The sequence below is a fragment of the Salmo salar genome, chromosome ssa03 (assembly GCF_905237065.1).
Source record: "Salmo salar chromosome ssa03, Ssal_v3.1, whole genome shotgun sequence".
Lineage (NCBI taxonomy): Eukaryota > Metazoa > Chordata > Actinopteri > Salmoniformes > Salmonidae > Salmo > Salmo salar.
Window position 1 is genome coordinate 100,407,273 of NC_059444.1, and position 27,064 is coordinate 100,434,336.

General features: G+C 48.3%; 1 protein-coding gene across 1 annotated transcript in view; it reads left to right on the forward strand.

Annotated features, from left to right (window-relative positions):
• The window catches only part of LOC106594963 (E3 ubiquitin-protein ligase RBBP6), a 96,589-nt gene that overhangs the window by 30,192 nt on the left and 39,333 nt on the right, over nucleotides 1-27,064 (forward strand). Inside the window, 19 exon segments of the mRNA XM_045716088.1 lie at nucleotides 4,168-4,256; nucleotides 6,900-6,996; nucleotides 7,234-7,373; nucleotides 12,368-12,540; nucleotides 13,001-13,104; nucleotides 15,730-15,950; nucleotides 16,052-16,162; nucleotides 16,361-16,414; nucleotides 18,372-18,713; nucleotides 18,978-19,097; nucleotides 21,129-21,271; nucleotides 21,274-21,312; nucleotides 21,315-21,630; nucleotides 21,632-21,712; nucleotides 21,831-22,493; nucleotides 22,966-23,583; nucleotides 24,366-24,420; nucleotides 25,000-25,158; nucleotides 26,786-26,981. Of these exon segments, the coding sequence (XP_045572044.1) occupies nucleotides 4,168-4,256; nucleotides 6,900-6,996; nucleotides 7,234-7,373; nucleotides 12,368-12,540; nucleotides 13,001-13,104; nucleotides 15,730-15,950; nucleotides 16,052-16,162; nucleotides 16,361-16,414; nucleotides 18,372-18,713; nucleotides 18,978-19,097; nucleotides 21,129-21,271; nucleotides 21,274-21,312; nucleotides 21,315-21,630; nucleotides 21,632-21,712; nucleotides 21,831-22,493; nucleotides 22,966-23,583; nucleotides 24,366-24,420; nucleotides 25,000-25,158; nucleotides 26,786-26,981 (3,721 nt within the window).

The following is a 27,064-nucleotide window of genomic DNA, read 5'->3' on the forward strand; positions in this document are numbered from 1 at the left end:
CTTTCTCCCCTCCCCTGTCTATATACTAGTTGTCTTTCTCCCTCCCCTGTCTATATACTAGTTGTCTTTCTCCTCTCCCCTGTCTATATACTAGTTGTCTTTCTCCCTCCCCTGTCTATATACTAGTTGTCTTTCTCCCTCCCCTGTCTATATACTAGTTGTCTTTCTCCTCTCCCCTGTCTATATACTAGTTGTCTTTCTCCTCTCCCCTGTCTATATACTAGTTGTCTTTCTCCTCTCCCCTGTCTATATACTAGTTGTCTTTCTCCTCTCCCCTGTCTATATACTAGTTGTCTTTCTCCTCTCCCCTGTCTATATACTAGTTGTCTTTCTCCCTCTCCCTGTCTATATACTAGTTGTCTTTCTCCTCTCCCCTGTCTATATACTAGTTGTCTTTCTCCTCTCCCCTGTCTATATACTAGTTGTCTTTCTCCCTCCCCTGTCTATATACTAGTTGTCTTTCTCCCTCCCCTGTCTATATACTAGTTGTCTTTCTCCCTCCCCTGTCTATATACTAGTTGTCTTTCTCCCCTCCCCTGTCTATATACTAGTTGTCTTTCTCCCTCCCCTGTCTATATACTAGTTGTCTTTCTCCTCTCCCTGTCTATATACTAGTTGTCTTTCTCCTCTCCCCTGTCTATATACTAGTTGTCTTTCTCCTCTCCCCTGTCTATATACTAGTTGTCTTTCTCCCTCCCCTGTCTATATACTAGTTGTCTTTCTCCCCTCCCCTGTCTATATACTAGTTGTCTTTCTCCTCTCCCCTGTCTATATACTAGTTGTCTTTCTCCTCTCCCTGTCTATATACTAGTTGTCTTTCTCCTCTCCCCTGTCTATATACTAGTTGTCTTTCTCCTCTCCCCTGTCTATATACTAGTTGTCTTTCTCCTCTCCCCTGTCTATATACTAGTTGTCTTTCTCCTCTCCCCTGTCTATATACTAGTTGTCTTTCTCCTCTCCCCTGTCTATATACTAGTTGTCTTTCTCCTCTCCCCTGTCTATATACTAGTTGTCTTTCTCCTCTCCCCTGTCTATATACTAGTTGTCTTTCTCCCCTCCCTGTCTATATACTAGTTGTCTTTCTCCTCTCCTCCCCTGTCTATATACTAGTTGTCTTTCTCCTCTCCCCTGTCTATATACTAGTTGTCTTTCTCCCTCTCCCCTGTCTATATACTAGTTGTCTTTCTCCTCTCCCTGTCTATATACTAGTTGTCTTTCTCCTCTCCCCTGTCTATATACTAGTTGTCTTTCTCCCTCCCCTGTCTATATACTAGTTGTCTTTCTCCCCTCCCCTGTCTATATACTAGTTGTCTTTCTCCTCTCCCCTGTCTATATACTAGTTGTCTTTCTCCTCTCCCCTCCCCTGTCTATATACTAGTTGTCTTTCTCCTCTCCCCTGTCTATATACTAGTTGTCTTTCTCCCTCCCTCCCCTGTCTATATACTAGTTGTCTTTCTCCTCTCCCTCCCCTGTCTATATACTAGTTGTCTTTCTCCCTCCCCTGTCTATATACTAGTTGTCTTTCTCCCTCCCCTGTCTATATACTAGTTGTCTTTCTCCCTCCCCTGTCTATATACTAGTTGTCTTTCTCCTCTCCTCCCCTGTCTATATACTAGTTGTCTTTCTCCTCTCCCCTGTCTATATACTAGTTGTCTTTCTCCTCTCCCCTGTCTATATACTAGTTGTCTTTCTCCTCTCCCCTGTCTATATACTAGTTGTCTTTCTCCTCTCCCCTGTCTATATACTAGTTGTCTTTCTCCTCTCCCCTGTCTATATACTAGTTGTCTTTCTCCTCTCCCCTGTCTATATACTAGTTGTCTTTCTCCCCTCCCCTGTCTATATACTAGTTGTCTTTCTCCTCTCCCCTGTCTATATACTAGTTGTCTTTCTCCTCTCCCCTGTCTATATACTAGTTGTCTTTCTCCTCTCCCCTGTCTATATACTAGTTGTCTTTCTCCTCTCCCCTGTCTATATACTAGTTGTCTTTCTCCTCTCCCCTGTCTATATACTAGTTGTCTTTCTCCTCTCCCCTGTCTATATACTAGTTGTCTTTCTCCTCTCCCCTGTCTATATACTAGTTGTCTTTCTCCTCTCCCCTGTCTATATACTAGTTGTCTTTCTCCTCTCCCCTGTCTATATACTAGTTGTCTTTCTCCCCTCCCCTGTCTATATACTGAAGTCCAATTAAGATCAAATTCTAATTTACAACGACGGCCTACACCTGCCAATCCCGGACGACGCTGGGCCAATTGTGCGCCGCCCTATGGGACTCCCAATCACGGCCTGTTGTGTGTGTGTGACAGCCTGGATTCGAACCAGGTTGTCTGTAGTGACGCCTCTAGCACTGAGATGCAGTGCCTTAGCCCACTTTCTCCCTTCCCCGTACTCCTATCCTCTCCCATTTCCTGGAGACTGATTCCTTGTGGTTTTTGCTCGAGGCATTCGCCAATATCTAGAAGCCTTGTTTGTTTTTCTGTGTCCTTTATGGGAAAGATCATTTCCAAGAGCTTTAGATGAGCAATACAGCCGAAAGCTACTTACCAACCTTAAACATCTTCTATTCCACCTAACGTAGTGAGGCTGGCACCAACCACTAGACACTCAGACTTGTTCTCATGCATTTGGCTGGTTGATCCTGTCTGGATGTTCCTGTCAGACCTCCCATTGACCAGCACCACCCAGGAGTCCTGTCTGGTTGATCCTGTCTGGTTGATCCTGTCTGGAGTCCCAGACGCAGGTTGCAGCAGCAGCTACCTCTTTACAGGATACAGGCTGTGTTTAGCAGGATGCTGCTGCTGCTGCAGCAGCTACCTCTTTACAGGATACAGGCTGTGTTTAGCAGGATGCTGCAGCAGCAACCTCTTTACAGGATACAGGCTGTGTTTAGCAGGATGCTGCAGCAGCAACAGCTACCTCTTTACAGGATACAGGCTGTGTTTAGCAGGATGCTGCTGCTGCTGCAGCAGCTACCTCTTTACAGGATACAGGCTGTGTTTAGCAGGATGCTGCAGCAGCTACCTCTTTACAGGATACAGGCTGTGTTTAGCAGGATGCTGCAGCAGCTACCTCTTTACAGGATACAGGCTGTGTTTAGCAGGATGCTGCAGCAGCAGCTACCTCTTTACAGGATACAGGCTGTGTTTAGCAGGATGCTGCAGCAGCAACAGCTACCTCTTTACAGGATACAGGCTGTGTTTAGCAGGAGTGCTGCTGCAGCAGCTACCTCTTTACAGGATACAGGCTGTGTTTAGCAGGATGCTGCAGCAGCAGCTACCTCTTTACAGGATACAGGCTGTGTTTAGCAGGATGCTGCTGCAGCAGCTACCTCTTTACAGGATACAGGCTGTGTTTAGCAGGATGCTGCAGCAGCAGCTACCTCTTTACAGGATACAGGCTGTGTTTAGCAGGATGCTGCAGCAGCAGCTACCTCTTTACAGGATACAGGCTGTGTTTAGCAGGATGCTGCAGCAGCAGCTACCTCTTTACAGGATACAGGCTGTGTTTAGCAGGATGCAGCGTAGTCAGTGTTGCAGTTGGAAATACAATGGACAGAGCTGCTATTGAGAGTGACTTTGTTCCACGACGTTGTTCCCTGCTGAACACGGCCCCAGATAGAAATACCATGGATAGAGCTGCTGTTGAAGACTTCTTGTTCTACGTGTCAGAGAAACATGTCTGTTTTATACATTTCTATCTGACGTTGTTCCCTGCTGAACACGGACCCAGGGCGTCAAATCTAATTTTTATTGGTCACATGGTCAGCAGGTGTTAATGTGAGTGTAGCGAAATGCTTGTGCTTCTAGTTCCGACCGTGCAGTAATATCTAACATGTAATATAACCTAACAATTTCACAACAACTACCTTATACACACAAGGGTAAAGGAATGAATAAGAATATGTACATATAAATATATGGATGAGTGATGGCCGAACGGCATAGACAAGATGCAGTAGATGGTATAGAATACAGTATTTACACATGGGAAACAAAATACTGCATATACTGCATAGGAACGCGAAGCGAGGCGGTCATCTCTGCCTGCCTGCCTGCCTGCCTGTCTGTCTGTCTGTCTGTCTGTCTGTCTGTCTGTCTGTCTGTCCTCTTCCACCCCTGGTGTCTATCTAACTGTGTCGTATATCCTGCTGACATCATTTCCTGGAAACAGACGGGGAACCTGGCGGAGGCCAACGCCTCGGAGGACGACAAGATCAGAGCCATGATGTCACAGTCCAACCACGAGTACGACCCCATACAGTGAGTATTACCACCCAGTCCGAGTACGACCCCATACAGTGAGTATTACCACCCAGTCCGAGTACGACCCCATACAGTGAGTATTACCACCCAGTCCGAGTACGACCCCATACAGTGAGTATTACCACCCAGTCCGAGTACGACCCCATACAGTGAGTATTACCACCCAGTCCGAGTACGACCCCATACAGTGAGTATTACCACCCAGTCCGAGTACGACCCCATACAGTGAGTATTACCACCCAGTCCGAGTACGACCCCATACAGTGAGTATTACCACGCAGTCCGAGTACGACCCCATACAGTGAGTATTACCACCCAGTCCGAGTACGACCCCATACAGTGAGTATTACCACACAGTCTGAGTACGACCCCATACAGTGAGTACCAGGATGTAGCAGCAGCTCTATCCTGTAACTGAACCAGGATGTAACTGCAGCAGCTCTATCCTGTAACTGAACCAGGATGTAACTGCAGCTCTATCCTGTAACTGAACCAGGATGTAGCAGCAGCTCTATCCTGTAACTGAACCAGGATGTAACTGCAGCAGCTCTATCCTGTAACTGAACCAGGATGTAGCAGCAGCTCTATCCTGTAACTGAACCAGGATGTAGCAGCAGCTCTATCCTGTAACTGAACCAGGATGTAGCAGCAGCTCTATCCTGTAACTGAACCAGGATGTAGCAGCAGCTCTATCCTGTAACTGAACCAGGATGTAACAGCAGCTCTATCCTGTAACTGAACCAGAATGTAACTGCAGCAGCTCTATCCTGTAACTGAACCAGGATGTAACTGCAGCAGCTCTATCCTGTAACTGAACCAGGATGTAACTGCAGCAGCTCTATCCTGTAACTGAACCAGGATGTAACTGCAGCAGCTCTATCCTGTAACTGAACCAGGATGTAACTGCAGCAGCTCTATCCTGTAACTGAACCAGGATGTAACTGCAGCAGCTCTATCCTGTAACTGAACCAGGATGTAACTGCAGCAGCTCTATCCTGTAACTGAACCAGGATGTAGCAGCAGCTCTATCCTGTAACTGAACCAGGATGTAACTGCAGCAGCTCTATCCTGTAACTGAACCAGGATGTAGCAGCAGCTCTATCCTGTAACTGAACCAGGATGTAGCAGCAGCTCTATCCTGTAACTGAACCAGGATGTAGCAGCAGCTCTATCCTGTAACTGAACCAGGATGTAACAGCAGCTCTATCCTGTAACTGAACCAGGATGTAACAGCAGCTCTATCCTGTAACTGAACCAGGATGTAGCAGCAGCTCTATCCTGTAACTGAACCAGGATGTAACTGCAGCAGCTCTATCCTGTAACTGAACCAGGATGTAACTGCAGCAGCTCTATCCTGTAACTGAACCAGGATGTAACTGCAGCAGCTCTATCCTGTAACTGAACCAGGATGTAACTGCAGCAGCTCTATCCTGTAACTGAACCAGGATGTAACTGCAGCAGCTCTATCCTGTAACTGAACCAGGATGTAACTGCAGCAGCTCTATCCTGTAACTGAACCAGGATGTAACTGCAGCAGCTCTATCCTGTAACTGAACCAGGATGTAACTGCAGCAGCTCTATCCTGTAACTGAACCAGGATGTAACTGCAGCAGCTCTATCCTGTAACTGAACCAGGATGTAACTGCAGCAGCTCTATCCTGTAACTGAACCAGGATGTAACTGCAGCAGCTCTATCCTGTAACTGAACCAGGATGTAACTGCAGCAGCTCTATCCTGTAACTGAACCAGGATGTAACTGCAGCAGCTCTATCCTGTAACTGAACCAGGATGTAACTGCAGCAGCTCTATCCTGTAACTGAACCAGGATGTAACTGCAGCAGCTCTATCCTGTAACTGAACCAGGATGTAACTGCAGCAGCTCTATCCTGTAACTGAACCAGGATGTAACTGCAGCAGCTCTATCCTGTAACTGAACCAGGATGTAACTGCAGCAGCTCTATCCTGTAACTGAACCAGGATGTAACTGCAGCAGCTCTATCCTGTAACTGAACCAGGATGTAACTGCAGCAGCTCTATCCTGTAACTGAACCAGGATGTAACTGCAGCAGCTCTATCCTGTAACTGAACCAGGATGTAACTGCAGCAGCTCTATCCTGTAACTGAACCAGGATGTAACTGCAGCAGCTCTATCCTGTAACTGAACCAGGATGTAACTGCAGCAGCTCTATCCTGTAACTGAACCAGGATGTAACTGCAGCAGCTCTATCCTGTAACTGAACCAGGATGTAACTGCAGCAGCTCTATCCTGTAACTGAACCAGGATGTAACTGCAGCAGCTCTATCCTGTAACTGAACCAGGATGTAACTGCAGCAGCTCTATCCTGTAACTGAACCAGGATGTAACTGCAGCAGCTCTATCCTGTAACTGAACCAGGATGTAACTGCAGCAGCTCTATCCTGTAACTGAACCAGGATGTAGCAGCAGCAGCTCTATCCTGTAACTGAACCAGGATGTAACTGCAGCAGCTCTATCCTGTAACTGAACCAGGATGTAGCAGCAGCTCTATCCTGTAACTGAACCAGGATGTAGCAGCAGCAGCTCTATCCTGTAACTGAACCAGGATGTAACTGTGTTAATGTTGTATTAATGTTGTGTTAATGTTGTATTCGTGCTATTAGTTATGTGAAGAAGTTGACGGGTCCCCCTCCAGCCAACTACACCTGTTATCGCTGTGGGAAGAACGGACACCACATCAGGAACTGTCCTACCAACGGGGTAACACAGCACTACCTTGGTTTGTGTGTTATCGTTGTCCAGGGCAACCCAGTGTGTGTGTGTGTCATCGTTGTCCATAGCAACCCAGTGTGTGTGTGTGTTATCGTTGTCCAGAGCAAGCCAGTAAGTGTGTGTGTGTGTGTGTTATCGTTGTCCAGAACAAGCCAGTAAGTGTGTGTGTGTGTGTGTTATCGTTGTCCAGAACAACCCAGTAAGTGTGTGTGTGTGTGTCAGAAGGAGAAAGGGTTTGAGCCGCCCCAGAGGATCAAGAAGAGCACCGGGATCCCCCGGTCCTTCATGAAGGAGGTGGACGACCCGTCTATAAAGGGGGCCATGCTGACCAACACCGGCCGCTACGCCGTCCCTACTATAGACGCGTGAGTTACTGCTGACCAACACCGGCCGCTACGCCGTCCCTACTATAGACGCGTGAGTTACTGTTGACCAACACCGGCCGCTACGCCGTCCCTACTATAGACGCGTGAGTTACTGTTGACCAACACCGGCCGCTACGCCGTCCCTACTATAGACGCGTGAGTTACTGCTGACCAACACCGGCCGCTACGCCGTCCCTACTATAGACGCGTGAGTTACTGCTGACCAACACCGGCCGCTACGCCGTCCCTACTATAGACGCGTGAGTTACTGTTGACCAACACCGGCCGCTACGCCGTCCCTACTATAGACGCGTGAGTTACTGCTGACCAACACCGGCCGCTACGCCGTCCCTACTATAGACGCGTGAGTTACTGCTGACCAACACCGGCCGCTACGCCGTCCCTACTATAGACGCGTGAGTTACTGCTGACCAACACCGGCCGCTACGCCGTCCCTACTATAGACGCGTGAGTTACTGCTGACCAACACCGGCCGCTACGCCGTCCCTACTATAGACGCGTGAGTTACTGCTGACCAACACCGGCCGCTACGCCGTCCCTACTATAGACGCGTGAGTTACTGTTGACCAACACCGGCCGCTACGCCGTCCCTACTATAGACGCGTGAGTTACTGTTGACCAACACCGCCGCTACGCCGTCCCTACTATAGACGCGTGAGTTACTGTTGACCAACACCGGCCGCTACGCCGTCCCTACTATAGACGCGTGAGTTACTGCTGACCAACACCGGCCGCTACGCCGTCCCTACTATAGACGCGTGAGTTACTGCTGACCAACACCGGCCGCTACGCCGTCCCTACTATAGACGCGTGAGTTACTGCTGACCAACACCGGCCGCTACGCCGTCCCTACTATAGACGCGTGAGTTACTGTTGACCAACACCGGCCGCTACGCCGTCCCTACTATAGACGCGTGAGTTACTGTTGACCAACACCGGCCGCTACGCCGTCCCTACTATAGACGCGTGAGTTACTGTTGACCAACACCGGCCGCTACGCCGTCCCTACTATAGACGCGTGAGTTACTGTTGACCAACACCGGCCGCTACGCCGTCCCTACTATAGACGCGTGAGTTACTGCTGACCAACACCGCCGCTACGCCGTCCCTACTATAGACGCGTGAGTTACTGTTGACCAACACCGCCGCTACGCCGTCCCTACTATAGACGCGTGAGTTACTGCTGACCAACACCGGCCGCTACGCCGTCCCTACTATAGACGCGTGAGTTACTGCTGACCAACACCGGCCGCTACGCCGTCCCTACTATAGACGCGTGAGTTACTGCTGACCAACACCGGCCGCTACGCCGTCCCTACTATAGACGCGTGAGTTACTGCTGACCAACACCGGCCGCTACGCCGTCCCTACTATAGACGCGTGAGTTACTGCTGACCAACACCGGCCGCTACGCCGTCCCTACTATAGACGCGTGAGTTACTGCTGACCAACACCGCCGCTACGCCGTCCCTACTATAGACGCGTGAGTTACTGCTGACCAACACCGGCCGCTACGCCGTCCCTACTATAGACGCGTGAGTTACTGCTGACCAACACCGGCCGCTACGCCGTCCCTACTATAGACGCGTGAGTTACTGCTGACCAACACCGGCCGCTACGCCGTCCCTACTATAGACGCGTGAGTTACTGCTGACCAACACCGGCCGCTACGCCGTCCCTACTATAGACGCGTGAGTTACTGCTGACCAACACCGGCCGCTACGCCGTCCCTACTATAGACGCGTGAGTTACTGCTGACCAACACCGGCCGCTACGCCGTCCCTACTATAGACGCGTGAGTTACTGTTGACCAACACCGGCCGCTACGCCGTCCCTACTATAGACGCGTGAGTTACTGCTGACCAACACCGGCCGCTACGCCGTCCCTACTATAGACGCGTGAGTTACTGCTGACCAACACCGGCCGCTACGCCGTCCCTACTATAGACGCGTGAGTTACTGCTGACCAACACCGGCCGCTACGCCGTCCCTACTATAGACGCGTGAGTTACTGCTGACCAACACCGCCGCTACGCCGTCCCTACTATAGACGCGTGAGTTACTGCTGACCAACACCGGCCGCTACGCCGTCCCTACTATAGACGCGTGAGTTACTGCTGACCAACACCGGCCGCTACGCCGTCCCTACTATAGACGCGTGAGTTACTGCTGACCAACACCGGCCGCTACGCCGTCCCTACTATAGACGCGTGAGTTACTGCTGACCAACACCGGCCGCTACGCCGTCCCTACTATAGACGCGTGAGTTACTGCTGACCAACACCGGCCGCTACGCCGTCCCTACTATAGACGCGTGAGTTACTGCTGACCAACACCGGCCGCTACGCCGTCCCTACTATAGACGCGTGAGTTACTGCTGACCAACACCGGCCGCTACGCCGTCCCTACTATAGACGCGTGAGTTACTGCTGACCAACACCGGCCGCTACGCCGTCCCTACTATAGACGCGTGAGTTACTGCTGACCAACACCGCCGCTACGCCGTCCCTACTATAGACGCGTGAGTTACTGCTGACCAACACCCGCCGCTACGCCGTCCCTACTATAGACGCGTGAGTTACTGCTGACCAACACCGCCGCTACGCCGTCCCTACTATAGACGCGTGAGTTACTGCTGACCAACACCGCCGCTACGCCGTCCCTACTATAGACGCGTGAGTTACTGTTGACCAACACCGGCCGCTACGCCGTCCCTACTATAGACGCGTGAGTTACTGCTGACCAACACCGCCGCTACGCCGTCCCTACTATAGACGCGTGAGTTACTGCTGACCAACACCGGCCGCTCACGCCGTCCCTACTATAGACGCGTGAGTTACTGCTGACCAACACCGGCCGCTACGCCGTCCCTACTATAGACGCGTGAGTTACTGCTGACCAACACCGGCCGCTACGCCGTCCCTACTATAGACGCGTGAGTTACTGCTGACCAACACCGGCCGCTACGCCGTCCCTACTATAGACGCGTGAGTTACTGCTGACCAACACCGGCCGCTACGCCGTCCCTACTATAGACGCGTGAGTTACTGCTGACCAACACCGGCCGCTACGCCGTCCCTACTATAGACGCGTGAGTTACTGCTGACCAACACCGGCCGCTACGCCGTCCCTACTATAGACGCGTGAGTTACTGCTGACCAACACCGGCCGCTACGCCGTCCCTACTATAGACGCGTGAGTTACTGCTGACCAACACCGCCGCTACGCCGTCCCTACTATAGACGCGTGAGTTACTGCTGACCAACACCGGCCGCTACGCCGTCCCTACTATAGACGCGTGAGTTACTGCTGACCAACACCGGCCGCTACGCCGTCCCTACTATAGACGCGTGAGTTACTGCTGACCAACACCGGCCGCTACGCCGTCCCTACTATAGACGCGTGAGTTACTGCTGACCAACACCGGCCGCTACGCCGTCCCTACTATAGACGCGTGAGTTACTGCTGACCAACACCGGCCGCTACGCCGTCCCTACTATAGACGCGTGAGTTACTGCTGACCAACACCGCCGCTACGCCGTCCCTACTGTAGACGCGTGAGTTACTGCTGACCAACACCGGCCGCTACGCCGTCCCTACTGTAGACGCGTGAGTTACTGTTGACCAACACCGGCCGCTACGCCGTCCCTACTGTAGACGCGTGAGTTACTGTTGACCAACACCGCCGCTACGCCGTCCCTACTGTAGACGCGTGAGTTACTGCTGACCAACACCGGCCGCTACGCCGTCCCTACTGTAGACGCGTGAGTTACTGTTGACCAACACCGGCCGCTACGCCGTCCCTACTATAGACGCGTGAGTTACTGTTGACCAACACCGGCCGCTACGCCGTCCCTACTATAGACGCGTGAGTTACTGCTGACCAACACCGGCCGCTACGCCGTCCCTACTATAGACGCGTGAGTTACTGCTGACCAACACCGGCCGCTACGCCGTCCCTACTATAGACGCGTGAGTTACTGCTGACCAACACCGGCCGCTACGCCGTCCCTACTATAGACGCGTGAGTTACTGCTGACCAACACCGGCCGCTACGCCGTCCCTACTATAGACGCGTGAGTTACTGCTGACCAACACCGGCCGCTACGCCGTCCCTACTATAGACGCGTGAGTTACTGCTGACCAACACCGGCCGCTACGCCGTCCCTACTATAGACGCGTGAGTTACTGCTGACCAACACCGGCCGCTACGCCGTCCCTACTATAGACGCGTGAGTTACTGCTGACCAACACCGGCCGCTACGCCGTCCCTACTGTAGACGCGTGAGTTACTGCTGACCAACACCGGCCGCTACGCCGTCCCTACTGTAGACGCGTGAGTTACTGCTGACCAACACCGGCCGCTACGCCGTCCCTACTATAGACGCGTGAGTTACTGTTGACCTCTGACCCCCGTCCCCCCTGACTTCCACGTGGACGAGGGGAGAACTCCGTCCCTACTATAGAAAGAGCGTATTTTCATCAGAATCATAAAGCCTAGTCAAATCAAATCTTATTGGTCACAGTCACATGGTCAGCAGGTGTTAATGTGAGTGTAGTGAAATGCTTGTGCTTCTAGTTCCGACCGTGCAGTAATATCTAAACAGTAATATAACCTAACAATTTCACAACAACTACCTTATACACACAAGGGTAAAGGAATGAATAAGAATATGTACATATAAATATATGGATGAGCGATGGCCGAACGGCATAGGCAAGATGCAGTAGATGGTATAGAGTACAGTATTTACATATGAGATGAGTAATGTAGGGTATGAAAACATTATATAAAGTGGAATTGTTTAAAGTGACTAGTGATACATTTAATTACATCCGATTTTTTTATTATTAAAGTGGTCAGAGATTTGAGTCATCACCTCAGACATGAGCTTTAGAAAGGTTAAGGTTAGTCTGACCTTTAACCCCTGACGTCTAACCCGTAAACCTGTGTGTGTGTGTGTCCTCCACAGTGAGGCCTACGCTTTAGGTAAGAAGGAGAGGCCTCCGTTCGTCCCCAGGGACCAGTCCAGTTCCGAGGAGGACGAGGACCCGGTCCCTGATGAGCTGCTCTGTCTGCTGTGTAAAGACCTGATGACTGACGCTGTGGTCATACCCTGCTGCGGCAACTCCTACTGCGACGACTGTGAGTCAACAAACACACACCACTCTCCTCTCCTCAGGTATCCCTAGTGACTGATGCTGTCTCCTCAGGTATCCCTAGTGACTGATGCTGTCTCCTCAGGTATCCCTAGTGACTGATGCTGTCTCCTCAGGTATCCCTAGTGACTGATGCTGTCTCCTCAGGTATCCCTAGTGACTGATGCTGTCTCCTCAGGTATCCCTAGTGACTGATGCTGTCTCCTCAGGTATCCGTAGTGACTGATGCTGTCTCCTCAGGTATCCCTAGTGACTGATGCTGTCTCCTCAGGTATCCGTAGTGACTGATGCTGTCTCCTCTCCTCAGGTATCCGTAGTGACTGATGCTGTCTCCTCTCCTCAGGTATCCATAGTGACTGATGCTGTCTCCTCAGGTATCCGTAGTGACTGATGCTGTCTCCTCTCCTCAGGTATCCATAGTGACTGACGCTGTCTCCTCTCCTCAGGTATCCGTACGTCTCTGCTGGAGTCAGAGGAACATGTTTGTCCCACCTGTAGCCAATCGAATGTCTCCCCTGACGCCCTCATAGCCAATAAGTTCCTACGCCAGGTAAAACTCTCTCGGCACCGCCTGCTCAACCCTGGGCTTTATTTAGTGAGATAACGTGGAGGAAATATTTTCTACAATATATAGTGTCTTCAGAAAGTATTCAGACCCCTTGACTTTTCCCACATTTTGTTACTTTACAGCCTTATTCTAAAATGGATTAAATCTACACACAATGGCCATAATGACATCACAATGACCCATAATGACATCACAATGCCCCATAATGACAAAGTAAAAACAGATTTTGAGATTTTGGAAAATGTATTAAGAATAAATAAATAAAAAAATTAAATATGACATTTACATAAGTATTCAGACCCTTTACTCAGTACTTTGTTAAAGCACCTTTGGCAGTGATTACAGCCTTGAGTCTTCTTTGGTATGACGCTACAAGCTTGGCACAACTGTATTTGGGGAGTTTCTCCCATTCTTCTCTGTAGATCCTCTCAAGCTCTGTCAGGTTGGATGGGGAGCGTCGCTGCACAGCTATTTTCAGGTCTCTCCAGAGATGTTTGATCGGGTTCAAGTCCGGGCTCTGGCTGGGCCACTCAAGAACATTCAGAGACGTGTCCTGAAGCCACTCCTGCGTTGTCTTGGCTGTGTGCTTAGGGTCGGTGTCCTGTTGGAAGGTAAAGCGTCACCCCAGTCTGAGGTGCGGAGCGCTCTGAAGCAGGTTTTCATCAAGGATCTCTCTGTACTTTGCTCCGTTCGTCTTTCCCTCGATCCTGACTAGTCTCCCAGTTCCTGCCGCTGAAAAACATCCCCACAGCATGATGCTGCCACCACCATGCTTCACCGTAGGGATGGTGCCAGGTTTCTTCCAGACATGATGCTTGGAATTCTTGCCAAGGAGTTCAATCTTGGTTAAAACAGACCAGAGAATCTTGTTTGGCCGGGCGGCCAGCTCTAGGAAGAGTCTTGGTGGTTCAAAACTTCTTCCATTTCAGAATGATGGAGGCCACTGTGTTCTTGGGGACCTTCAATACTGTATAAATGTTTTGGTACCCTTCCCCAGATCTGTGCCTCGACACAATCCTGTCTCTGAGCTCTACGGACAATTTCTTCAACCTCGTGGCTTGGTTTTTGCTCTGACATGCACTGTCAACTGTGGGACCTTATATAGACAGGTGTGTGCCTTTCCAAATCATGTCCAATCAATTTAATTTACCACAGGGGGACTCCAATCAAGTTGTAGAAACATCTCAAGGACGATCTATGGAAACAGGAAGCACCTGAGCTCAATTTCAACTCTCATAGCAAAATTTGCTAACATTTATTAAAACCTGTTTTCACTTTGTCATTATGGGGTGTTGCGATGTCATTATGGGGTGTTGCGATGTCATTATGGGGTGTTGCGATGTCATTATGGGGTGTTGCGATGTCATTATGGGGTGTTGCGATGTCATTATGGGGTGTTGTGTGTAGATTGAGCGAACTTTTTTAATCCATTTTAGAATAAGGCTGGGGTCTGAATACTTTCGACCGCACTGTATATTCAATACTATGTACTGTTAAAAAAAGATTCTATAAAAATAAAATAAAATGACATACTGTTCATGTAACATACTATAGAAATATGTTGAATTCATTAGTAATATACTATAGAAATATGTTGAATTCATTAGTAATATACTGTAGAAATATGTTGAATTCATTAGTAATATACTGTAGAAATATGTTGAATTCATTAGTAATATACTGTAGAAATATGTTGAATTCATTAGTAACATACTGTAGAAATATGTTGAATTCATTAGTAATATACTGTAGAAATATGTTGAATTCATTAGTAATATACTGTAGAAATATGTTGAATTCATTAGTAATATACTGTAGAAATATGTTGAATTCATTAGTAACATACTGTAGAAATATGTTGAATTCATTAGTAATATACTGTAGAAATATGTTGAATTCATTAGTAACATACTGTAGAAATATGTTGAATTCATTAGTAATATACTGTAGAAATATGTTGAATTCATTAGTAATATACTGTAGAAATATGTTGAATTCATTAGTAACATACTGTAGAAATATGTTGAATTCATTAGTAATATACTGTAGAAATATGTTGAATTCATTAGTAACATACTGTAGAAATATGTTGAATTCATTAGTAATATACTGTAGAAATATGTTGAATTCATTAGTAACATACTGTAGAAATATGTTGAATTCATTAGTAACATACTGTAGAAATATGTTGAATTCATTAGTAATATACTGTAGAAATATGTTGAATTCATTAGTAATATACTGTAGAAATATGTTGAATTCATTAGTAATATACTGTAGAAATATGTTGAATTCATTAGTAATATACTGTAGAAATATGTTGAATTCATTAGTAACATACTGTAGAAATATGTTGAATTCCTCTCCTTCCCTCTCCCTCCCTCTTCCCTCCCTCTCCTCCCTCTCCCTCCCTCTCCCTCCCTCTCCCCTCCCTCGCCTCCCCTCCCCTCCTCTCCCTCTCCCTCTTCCCTCCCTCTTCTCTCCCTCTTCTCTCCCTCTTCTCTCCCTCTTCTCTCCCTCTTCTCTCCCTCTTCTCTCCCTCTTCTCTCCCTCTTCTCTCCCTCTCCTTTTCCCCCTCCCCTCCTCTCCTCACCTCTCCCTCCCTAGGCGGTAAATAACTTTAAGAACGAGACCGGTTACACCAACCGCATGATGACGAGAGTAGCCCAGCCCCCCGTCGTCCCCACCCCTCCTCTCCAGCCTCAATCCCGCCCTCAGTGCCCGCTCCAGCCTATCAGGAGCCAGCAGGACCCTCTCATGCCCCGCCCTCCAGCCTTAGACACGCCACCATTGGCTCAGCAGCAGCAGCAGGTTGGCCCGCCCCTCAGGTAAGATAAATGTAGTTGTCACTAGTGTTAAATGCTGAATAACCCCCCAGGTGTCTGGGTGACATTTTCCTCTCACGTCTATTGTGTTATTTACACCGTAGAGTCGGGAACCATAATAACTCCTCCCACATGGCTGCTGGCTCCTCCTATAACTCAACGGGGCCCTCCCCCCAGCACCCAACCAATCACAACAACACGCTTATTATAACAAAGTAAGATTCTCTCTCTTAAAATGGCTCTTTCTCTTTCTTTCTCTCTCCTTCTTTCTTTCTGTCTCGTTCTCTCTCTCCCTCTCTCTCTCTGTCTCCCTCTCTCTGTCTCTCTCTCTCATAGACACAGCCAGTGAAACAGAGGTGTCTGTGAGGTTGAGGTAAGGTTTTAGTAACGATGCTACATGTCTGTTTTTCCAGAGAGCCAGAGAGTGGAGGAGTTCAGTCTGTGGTGGTCTCAGCCGACCCCCTCTAGCCAAGGTGAACAAAAAAAAAAACACACACACACACACACACACACACACACACACACACACACACACACACACACACACACACCTTCCAAATGGATCGGGTCTGTAATATCAGACGTCACGTTGTTGTTGCTACCAGAGTGTGTGTGTGTTGTTGTCTATAGGGATATCGTGTTCCAGTGATGGGTCAACCCCAGTCTGACGGTCACTCCTCCCTGCAGAGGACAGGTAACCCCCCCCTCCTCCAATTCACACTAACCTGTTGAGGACAGACGTTCTGCCTGGCCAACAGCCAATGGCATCGCACGGCGCGAAATACAAAAACCAACTAAAATTACCACAATTCAATTTTCTCAAACAATCAACTATTTTACACCATTTTAAAGATAAGACTCTCGTTAATCGAACCACATTGTCCGATTTCAAAAAGGCTTTACAGCGAAAGCAAAACATTAGATTATGTCAGGAGAGTACCCATCCAAAAATATTCACACAGCTATTTTCAAGCTAGCATATATGTCACAAAAACCAAACCACAGCTAAATGCAGCACTAACCTTTGATGATCTTCATCAGATGACACACCTAGGACATTATGTTATACAATACATGCATGTTTTGTTCAATCAAGTTCATATTTATATAAAAAAACAGCTTTTTACATTAGCATGTGACGTTCAGAACTAGCATTCCCACCGCAAACTTCCGGTGAATTTACTAAATTACTCACGATAAACGTTCACAAAAACATAATTACTTTAAGAATAATAGATAGAGAACTCCTTTATGCAATCGCTATGTCCGATTTTAAAATCGCTTTTGGCGAAAGCACATTTTGCAATATTCTGAGTACATAGCTCAGCCATCATGGCTAGCTATTTTGACACCCACCAAGTTTGGTGCTCACTAAACTCAGTATTTATATATTAGAAAAATTGGATTACCTTTGCTGTTCTTCGTCAGAATGCACTCCCTGTCACGGTTGTCGTAGGGTCGAGTGGACCAAAACGCTGCAGGAATATGTCCTCCTCTTTTTATTATGGACAAAACAACCAAAAAAAACACAACGACGAATAACAGGCTGGCACAAAGCTATACACACAATCTCCCACAAAATCCCCATGACAAAACACACCCCTAATTATAGGACTATCCGAAGGGTAACAGCGAGCGCATTTCGTGACAAAAAAATTCAAAATATTCCATTACCGTACTTAGAAGCATGTCAAACGCTGTTTAAAATCAATTGTTATGCTATTTTTCTCGTAAAATAGCGATAATATTCCAACCGGGCAACGTTGTTATTCATTCAAAGACTGAAAGAAAAAAATTGAAGTCTCGTGAACGCGCATCTCCAGTCTCACTGTCCCCAGGCTGACCACTTACAAACTCTGCTGCTGTTCTTTGCCCAGAGACAGCAGACACCCCATTCCACTTTCTGGCGGCTTTAGAGAGCCAATGGAAGCCTTAGAAAGTGTCACGTTACAGCACAGATGCTGTATTTTCGATAGAGATGCAACAGAAGGACAACAAATGGTCAGACAGGGCACTTCCTGTACAGAATCTTCTCAGGTTTTTTGCCTGCCATATGAGTTCTGTTATACTCACAGACACCATTAAAACAGTTTTAGAAACTTTAGAGTGTTTTCTATCCAAATCTACTAATTATATGCATATTCTAGTTTCTGGGCAGGAGTAATAACCAGATTAAATCGGGTACGTTTTTTTTTATCCGGCCGTGAAAATACTGCCCCCTATCCCAAAGAAGTTAACGGTGTTGTTCTCCTCCTAAACGACAGGTCCTCCACCCAGGTCCAATCCTCCCAGACTTCCTGAAGGACCAGTCCATTGGGACAGATACAGGTGTGTGTGTTTTATCTCTGTGTTACCTGCCTTTGCTCAGTCATCTCTTGCCTCACCTGACTAATGATGTCACGTCCTGTTCCTGTCTCTCTCCAGCCCCTCAGGTCGTGGCAGGAACCATAGCGACCGCGCCCCTCCCTCCCAGCCTCTGCCGCCCTCCAACGTGCCACCCCCTCTCTACAACCCTCCCTCCATTTTCTCCTCCCTCTCCCCCATCCGCCAGGTGTCATACCCCCCACTACCCGCCTCCCCACTTCCCCCGGGCAACAGCCCCCTCCAGCTTCTCCCTGCCCCCTCCTGGCTACACCCCCACCCCAGGAGTCACCAACCCCCCTGGGCGCCCCCAACACCCAGCCCCCCCCTCACCGGGAAGCCAATCCCCTCTTCCTTCCTGTCCAAGGATGAGTTCTACAGACAACAGAAGAGACTGAAGGATAAGTGAGTAGACTGACATTCTGCCTGTTTAGTGGGTGGTCTTCCTCTGTTCTGATGGACTGACTGTTAGCCCGCTGAACTAAAGTCTCAGGCCAAGTCTGTTTCGATCGCTCTAGTTTTATCGTTTCAAAACGGAAACCAAGGAAAACTTTTTTTTTTGAACGCTCGTTTAAACTTTTTTGCGGTATTGCTTCTCTCTCGTCTTACTCTCTCCTACTGTTGTCCAAATATGTTCCTCTTTCTTCCTGTCGTCCCCCCCACCCCCAGCTCCCACTGTCGCTACGGTAACCGGGAAAAGTCCAAGCTGGATGAGTTCACGAACGACTTCGCCAAAGAGCTGCTAGAGTACAGAAAGATCCAGAAGGAGAGGAGACGCTCTTATTCCAGGTATAATACTCATATAATACAGAATGAGAGGAAACACTCTTATTCCAGGTATAATACTCATATAATACAGAAGGAGAGGAGACGCTCTTATTCCAGGTATAATACTCATATAATACAGAAGGAGAGGAGACGCTCTTATTCCAGGTATAATACTCATATAATACAGAATGAGAGGAAACGCTCTTATTCCAGGTATTATACTCATATAATACAGAAAGATCCAGAAGGAGAGGAGACGCTCTTATTCCAGGTATAATACTCATATAATACAGAAAGATCCAGAAGGAGAGGAGATGCTCTTATTCCAGGTATAATACTCATATAATACAGAAAGATCCAGAAGGAGAGGAGACGCTCTTATTCCAGGTATAATACTCATATAATACAGAAGGAGAGGAGACGCTCTTATTCCAGGTATAATACTCATATAATACAGAAGGAGAGGAGACACTCTTATTCCAGGTATAATACTCATATAATACAGAAGGAGAGGAGACACTCTTATTCCAGGTATAATACTCATATAATACGGAAGGAGAGGAGACGCTCTTATTCCAGGTATAATACTCATATAATACAGAAGGAGAGGAGACGCTCTTATTCCAGGTATAATACTCATATAATACAGAAGGAGAGGAGACGCTCTTATTCCAGGTATAATACTCATATAATACAGAAAGATCCAGAAGGTGAGGAGACACTCTTATTCCAGGTATAATACTCATATAATACAGAAGGAGAGGAGACGCTCTTATTCCAGGTATAATACTCATATAATACAGAAGGAGAGGAGACGCTCTTATTCCAGGTATAATACTCATATAATACAGAAAGATCCAGAAGGAGAGGAGACGCTCTTATTCCAGGTATTATACTCATATAATACAGAAGGAGAGGAGATGCTCTTATTCCTGGTATAATACTCATATAATACAGAAGGAGAGGAGACGCTCTTATTCCAGGTATTATACTCATATAATACAGAAGGAGAGGAGACGCTCTTATTCCAGGTATAATACTCATATAATACAGAAGGAGAGGAGACGCTCTTATTCCAGGTATAATACTCATATAATACAGAAGGAGAGGAGACACTCTTATTCCAGGTATAATACTCATATAATACAGAAGGAGAGGAGACGCTCTTATTCCAGGTATAATACTCATATAATACGGAAGGAGAGGAGACGCTCTTATTCCAGGTATAATACTCATATAATACAGAAGGAGAGGAGACGCTCTTATTCCAGGTATAATACTCATATAATACAGAAGGAGAGGAGACGCTCTTATTCCAGGTATAATACTCATATAATACAGAAAGATCCAGAAGGTGAGGAGACACTCTTATTCCAGGTATAATACTCATATAATACAGAAGGAGAGGAGACGCTCTTATTCCAGGTATAATACTCATATAATACAGAAGGAGAGGAGACGCTCTTATTCCAGGTATAATACTCATATAATACAGAAAGATCCAGAAGGAGAGGAGACGCTCTTATTCCAGGTATTATACTCATATAATACAGAAGGAGAGGAGATGCTCTTATTCCTGGTATAATACTCATATAATACAGAAGGAGAGGAGACGCTCTTATTCCAGGTATTATACTCATATAATACAGAAGGAGAGGAGACGCTCTTATTCCAGGTATAATACTCATATAATACAGAAGGAGAGAGAGACGCTCTTATTCCAGGTATAATACTCATATAATACAGAAAGATAATACTCGTTTAATACCTATGCAATTTTCACATAGTACTCATAACTGTAATAAAATACTCCTATAATACTTGTATAATAGTATTCTATACCTGCGTAGTAGTATTATATACTCACAATAGTATTGTATACTACTCACACTTAATCTCTTCCCCACCTCTCTCTCTCTCTCCCTCTCCATCTGTCCATCTCTCTCTCCCCTCTCCATCTGTCCATCTCTCTCTCTTTTTCTCTCCCTCTCCATCTGTCCATTTCTCTCTCTCTCTTTCTCTCTCTCTCTCTCTCTCTCTCTCTCTCTCCAGGTCCAGGTCTTCCTACAGTAGCTCATCCTACTCCAAATCCCGTTCCCGCTTTCGTTCATACTCCCGTTCCTCCAGTCGTTCCAGATCCCGTTCCAGGTCCCGTTCCAGATCCCGTTCCAGGTCTTACTCCCGCTCCTCTCCGTACTCCGCCGCCGCGGACGACCTCGCGGCTACCGCTCCCGTTCCGTGGCTACCGCCGATCGCGCTCGCCGCCGCCTTTCAGGGACCGAGACGGTGCGGGACGGGGTAGAGGACGGGGACGAGGTTACCGGTCACGCTCTAAATCACCTGGCCAAGGTGGGTACCGAACCCACACTCCTCCACCCCCAAGCTCCAGGAAACCTGTCGTCGCTGGGCCTCCACCGGAAGGTGAGAGGAAATACCCGGGCCGGATCCGGGAGAGGGATCGGGAGCCGGCGGCGTACGACCGTGGTCCAGAGCACAATGACCCGTACGAGAGGGAGAGGTACCGGGAGTGGGAGAAGGAGTACAGAGAATGGTACGAAATACTTCAAAAACTACAACTCCCACGACCCTCCTCCTCCCAATAACCCCCCCTCCCTACAGGGGCCGACCCGCCTTTAGTTTCACCCCGGTGCCACCCCCAGCCGGACGAGACAGAGACCCCTTCAACCCTCCTCCACCCTCTGACTTTTACCCCTCCCCTCGACACCGCCTGGGTCGTGGATCTTCCCCCTTCAGCCGTGAGAGGAGGCGAGGTGAAGACTATCCCCCTCCCTCCTCAAACCCTTCCCCCAGGGGCAGGAACCAGCCAATGACTTACCAGGAGAAGTGTGCCGAGCAGTTTGGTAATCTGCCGGTGACCCGGTCAGCCAATCAGGATCCTCAGACGCCGTTGAAGGTCGCTAAGGGTGACAGAGATCCGTCGTCGAGCGCCGCCGCGACCTCCGACCTGAAAGAGCAGAAGCACAGGAAGAGGAGGAAGACTGAGCAAGGGAAAGAGGAAGAGGAGTCCTTCAGTGCATCGGACTCTACGGACGACGCTCGGAAAGAAGAGGAGGAGAAGAAGAAGAGAACCAGGAGTACTCCCGTTGGTTCGTCAAGCCATGATGACTCCACCCCCGTACGGGACGAGCCAATAGACAGCGACTCCTCAGACTTAGTCCCCCCGGACAAAGCTGACAGGTGGACCAGGGACGTTAAGGAGAAGGAAGTGAGGCGAAAGAGTGACAAGGTGTATAAACGCAGACCGGATTCCAGAGCAGCGAGGAAAGACTCATCGTCCAAGAGCTGGAAGACCGCAAGAGATAGAGACGTAGAGACGGACCAGGACAAGACCGGTACAGCCCGGGATAAGACCACCCCAGCCAGAACGGCCTACCAAGAGACTTCTCTAACAGAACCGTCAGTCAAACGGGTTAAAGATGAATCCATTCCCTTCCAACCAGACACTTCCACTTCCCCCCAAAGAGAGGTAGAACTCATATCCCCTGCACCTTTAGCATCAGCTCCCAAACGACCTCCTCCTAAACCCCACCCAGACTCATTCAAACCGGTTAGAACTGACCCAAACCAGTTTAAACCTGTCAGAACCGACCCAGACCAGTTCAACACAGTTCAAATCCACCCAGACTCATTCAAACCGGTTAGAACTGACCCAAACCGGTTTAAACCTGTCAGAACCGACCCAGACCAGTTCAACACAGTTAGAACTGACCTAAACCAGTTTAAACCAGTTAGAACCGGCCCAGACCAGTTTAAACCAGTTAGAACCGACCCAGACCAGTTCAACACAGTTAGAACTGACCTAAACCAGTTTAAACCAGTTAGAACCGACCCAGACCAGTTTAAACCGTTCAGAACCGACCTAAACCAGTTCAACACAGTTAGAACCGACCCAGACCAGTTTAAACCAGTTAGAACCCGACCCAAACCAGTTTAAACCTGTCAGAACAGACCTGGACCATTCCAGACCAGCCAAGGAGGAGCAGAGAGGGAAGAGAGATACAGGGGTTCGGCAGGACAGGGGCTCAGGGAGAGAGGCCAAGCCCAGGAGAGAGGCTGACAACAGGCTGGGTAGAGAGCAGGAGAGAGCCTCTGGCAAAGCTCCAGACACCAAATCTGAGAAGAGGAGGAGGAAGGAGGAGGAGGAGGAGGAAGAGGGGAAAGAGAGGAAAACAAGAAAGGAAGAGAGGAGTATGTCTGATAAAGAGATGGACGTGCCCCAAATCAAATCTCCCAGTGTGGAGCTCACCGACACCGTAAAAACCTGCAACCTCAAACGTGACGTAGAGAAGGAGACGGAAAGAGAGGACGAGAGAGCTTCCGTAAGGCCTCTGATGGAGAGTGGGATGAAAGGAGGAGAAACTCAGAGGAAGATCAAGACCAACAGAGAAGAAGGGAGGAGGACCGCTGGGGTTGTGAGCGTGGCCGGAGGAACAGAGGCAGCCAATCAGAGCAGCTGTATAAAGGGGAAGCAAAGCCAAGAGGGCCCGTAGAAGGTCCTAGCGTCCGACGGACCAGGAACCGTAGTGGACTACACCAGGTGAGACTGGCTGTCTGGGGAACTGACTGGTTCCTCTAATAGTAACTAGTGTTTACCTGACTGGAATGACAGGAAGTCTCTCTGGGATAACACATGATACAGTCCTACTCAGTCCTCCAGGGGGGCAGTAGTCCTGTGTGGTGGAGGAGGTGGTGTCTATATTAACTGTGTTGTTGTGTAATACAGCACCAGTCCTCCAGGGGGCAGTAGTCCTGTGTGGTGGAGGAGGTGGTGTCTATATTAACTGTGTTGTTGTGTAATACAGCACCAGTCCTCCAGGGGGCAGTAGTCCTGTGCGGTGGAGGAGGTGGTGTCTATATTAACTGTGTTGTTGTGTAATACAGCACCAGTCCTCCAGGGGCAGTAGTCCTGTGTGGTGGAGGAGGTGGTGTCTATATTAACTGTGTTGTTGTGTAATACAGCACCAGTCCTCCAGGGGGGCAGTAGTCCTGTGTGGTGGAGGAGGTGGTGTTCTATATTAACTGGTTGTTGTGTAATACAGCACCAGTCCTCCAGGGGCAGTAGTCCTGTGTGGTGGAGGAGGTGGTGTCTATATTAACTGAGTTGTTGTGTAATACAGCACCAGTCTCCAGGGGCAGTAGTCCTGTGTGGTGGAGGAGGTGGTGTCTATATTAACTGTGTTGTTGTGTAATACAGCACCAGTCCTCCAGGGGCAGTAGTCCAGGTGGTGGAGGAGGTGGTGTCTATATTAACTGTGTTGTTGTGTACAGCACCAGTCCTCCAGGGGCAGTAGTCCAGTGTGGGGAGGTGGTGTCTATATTAACTGTGTGTTGTTGTGTAATACAGCACCAGTCCTCCAGGGGCAGTAGTCCTGTGTGGTGGAGGAGGTGGTGTCTATATTAACTGTGTTGTTGTGTAATACAGCACCAGTCCTCCAGGGGGGCAGTAGTCCTGTGTGGTGGAGGAGGTGGTGTCTATATTAACTGTGTTGTTGTGTAATACAGCACCAGTCCTCCAGGGGGCAGTAGTCCTGTGTGGTGGAGGAGGTGGTGTCTATATTAACTGTGTTGTTGTGTAATACAGCACCAGTCCTCCAGGGGGCAGTAGTCCTGTGTGGTGGAGGAGGTGGTGTCTATATTAACTGTGTGTTGTTGTGTAATACAGCACCAGTCCTCCAGGGGGCAGTAGTCCTGTGTGGTGGAGGAGGTGGTGTCTATATTAACTGTGTTGTTGTGTAATACAGCACCAGTCCTCCAGGGGGCAGTAGTCCTGTGTGGTGGAGGAGGTGGTGTCTATATTAACTGTGTTGTTGTGTAATACAGCACCAGTCCTCCAGGGGGCAGTAGTCCTGTGTGGTGGAGGAGGTGGTGCCTATATTAACTGTGTGTTGTTGTGTAATACAGCACCAGTCCTCCAGGGGGCAGTAGTGCTGTGTGTGGTGATGGAGCAGACGGCAGAGCAGAGCAGAGGAAGACTGTCGTTAAAACACTGGAGGAATACACCAACAACATCTCGACACCTGCTGACGGCCATATTGTACTCATACAGGTCAGAGACACACAGCTCTACACCTGTTAGACCAGATAGTACTATACAGGAGACACACAGCTCTACACCTGTTAGACCAGATAGTACTCACACAGGTCAGAGACACACAGCTCTACACCTGTTAGACCAGATAGTACTCACAAGGTCAGAGAGACAGCTCTTATTAGCCAGATAGTACTCAATACGAAGGAGAGAGACACAGCTCTACACCTGTTAGACCAGATAGTACTCATACAAAGGAGAGGAGACGCTCTACACCTATTAGACCAGATAGTACTCATACAAGGTCAGAGAGACACAGCTCTACACCTGTTAGCCAGATAGTACTCATACAGAAGTAGAGGAGACCGCTCTTATACCAGATAGTACTCATACAAGGAGAGAGACCAGCTCTACACTGTTCCAGATAGTACTCATACAGAGGAGAGAGACGCTCTACTATTAGCCAGATAGTACTCATAAATACAGAAAGACCAGAAGGGGAGACGCTCATCCAGGTATTAGACCATATAATACAGAAGGAGAGGAGATGCTCTTATTCCTGGTATAGTACTCAATAATACAGAAGGAGAGGAGACGCTCTTATTCCAGGTGTAATACTCATATAATACAGAAGGAGAGGAGACGCTCTAATATTCCAGGTATAATACTCATATAATACAGAAGGAGAGGAGACGCTCTATATTACCAGGATAGTACTCATACGAAGGAGAGGAGACACAGCTCTACATGTTCCAGATAGTACTCTAAATACAGAAGGAGAGGAGACAGCTCTTGTTCCAGATAATACTCTATAATACAGAAGGAGAGGAGACGCTCTTATTGCCAGGTATAATACTCATATAGATACAGCTCTAAAGACCAGAAGGTGAGGAGACAGCTCTTATTCCAGGTATAATACTCAAATACAGAAGGAGAGGAGACGCTCTTATTCCAGGTATAATACTCATATAATACAGAAGGAGAGGAGACAGCTCTACACCTATTCCAGGTATAATACTCATATAGAGACAGAAAGATCCAGAAGGGAGGAGACGCTCTTATTCCAGGTATTATACTCATATAATACAGAAGGAGAGGAGATGCTCTTATTCCTGGTATAATACTCATATAATACAGAAGGAGAGGGAGACGCTCTTATTCCAGGTATTATACTCATATAATACAGAAGGAGAGGAGACGCTCTTATTCCAGGTATAATACTATATAATACAGAAGGAGAGGAGACGCTCTTATTCCAGGTATAATACTCATATAATACAGAAAGATAATACTCGTTTAATACCTATGCAATTTTCACATAGTACTCATAACTGTAATAAAATACTCCTATAATACTTGTATAATAGTATTCTATACCTGCGTAGTAGTATTATATACTCACAATAGTATTGTATACTACTCACACTTAATCTCTTCCCCACCTCTCTCTCTCTCTCCCTCTCCATCTGTCCATCTCTCTCTCTCCTCCATCTGTCCATCTCTCTCTCTTTTCTCTCCCTCTCCATCTGTCCATTTCTCTCTCTCTCTTTCTCTCTCTCTCTCTCTCTCTCTCTCTCTCTCTCCAGGTCCAGGTCTTCCTACAGTAGCTCATCCTACTCCAAATCCCGTTCCCGTTCTCGTTCATACTCCCGTTCTCCAGTCGTTCCAGATCCCGTTCCAGGTCCCGTTCCAGATCCCGTTCCAGGTCTTACTCCCGCTCCTCTCCGTACTCCCGCCGCCGCGGACGACCTCGGGCTACCGCTCCCGTTCCCGTGGCTACCGCCGTCGCGCTCGCCGCCGCCTTTCAGGGACCGAGACGGTGCGGGACGGGGTAGAGGACGGGGACGAGGTTACCGGTCACGCTCTAAATCACCTGGCGGTGGGTACCGAACCCACACTCCTCCACCCCAAGCTCCAGGAAACCTGTCGTCGCTGGGCC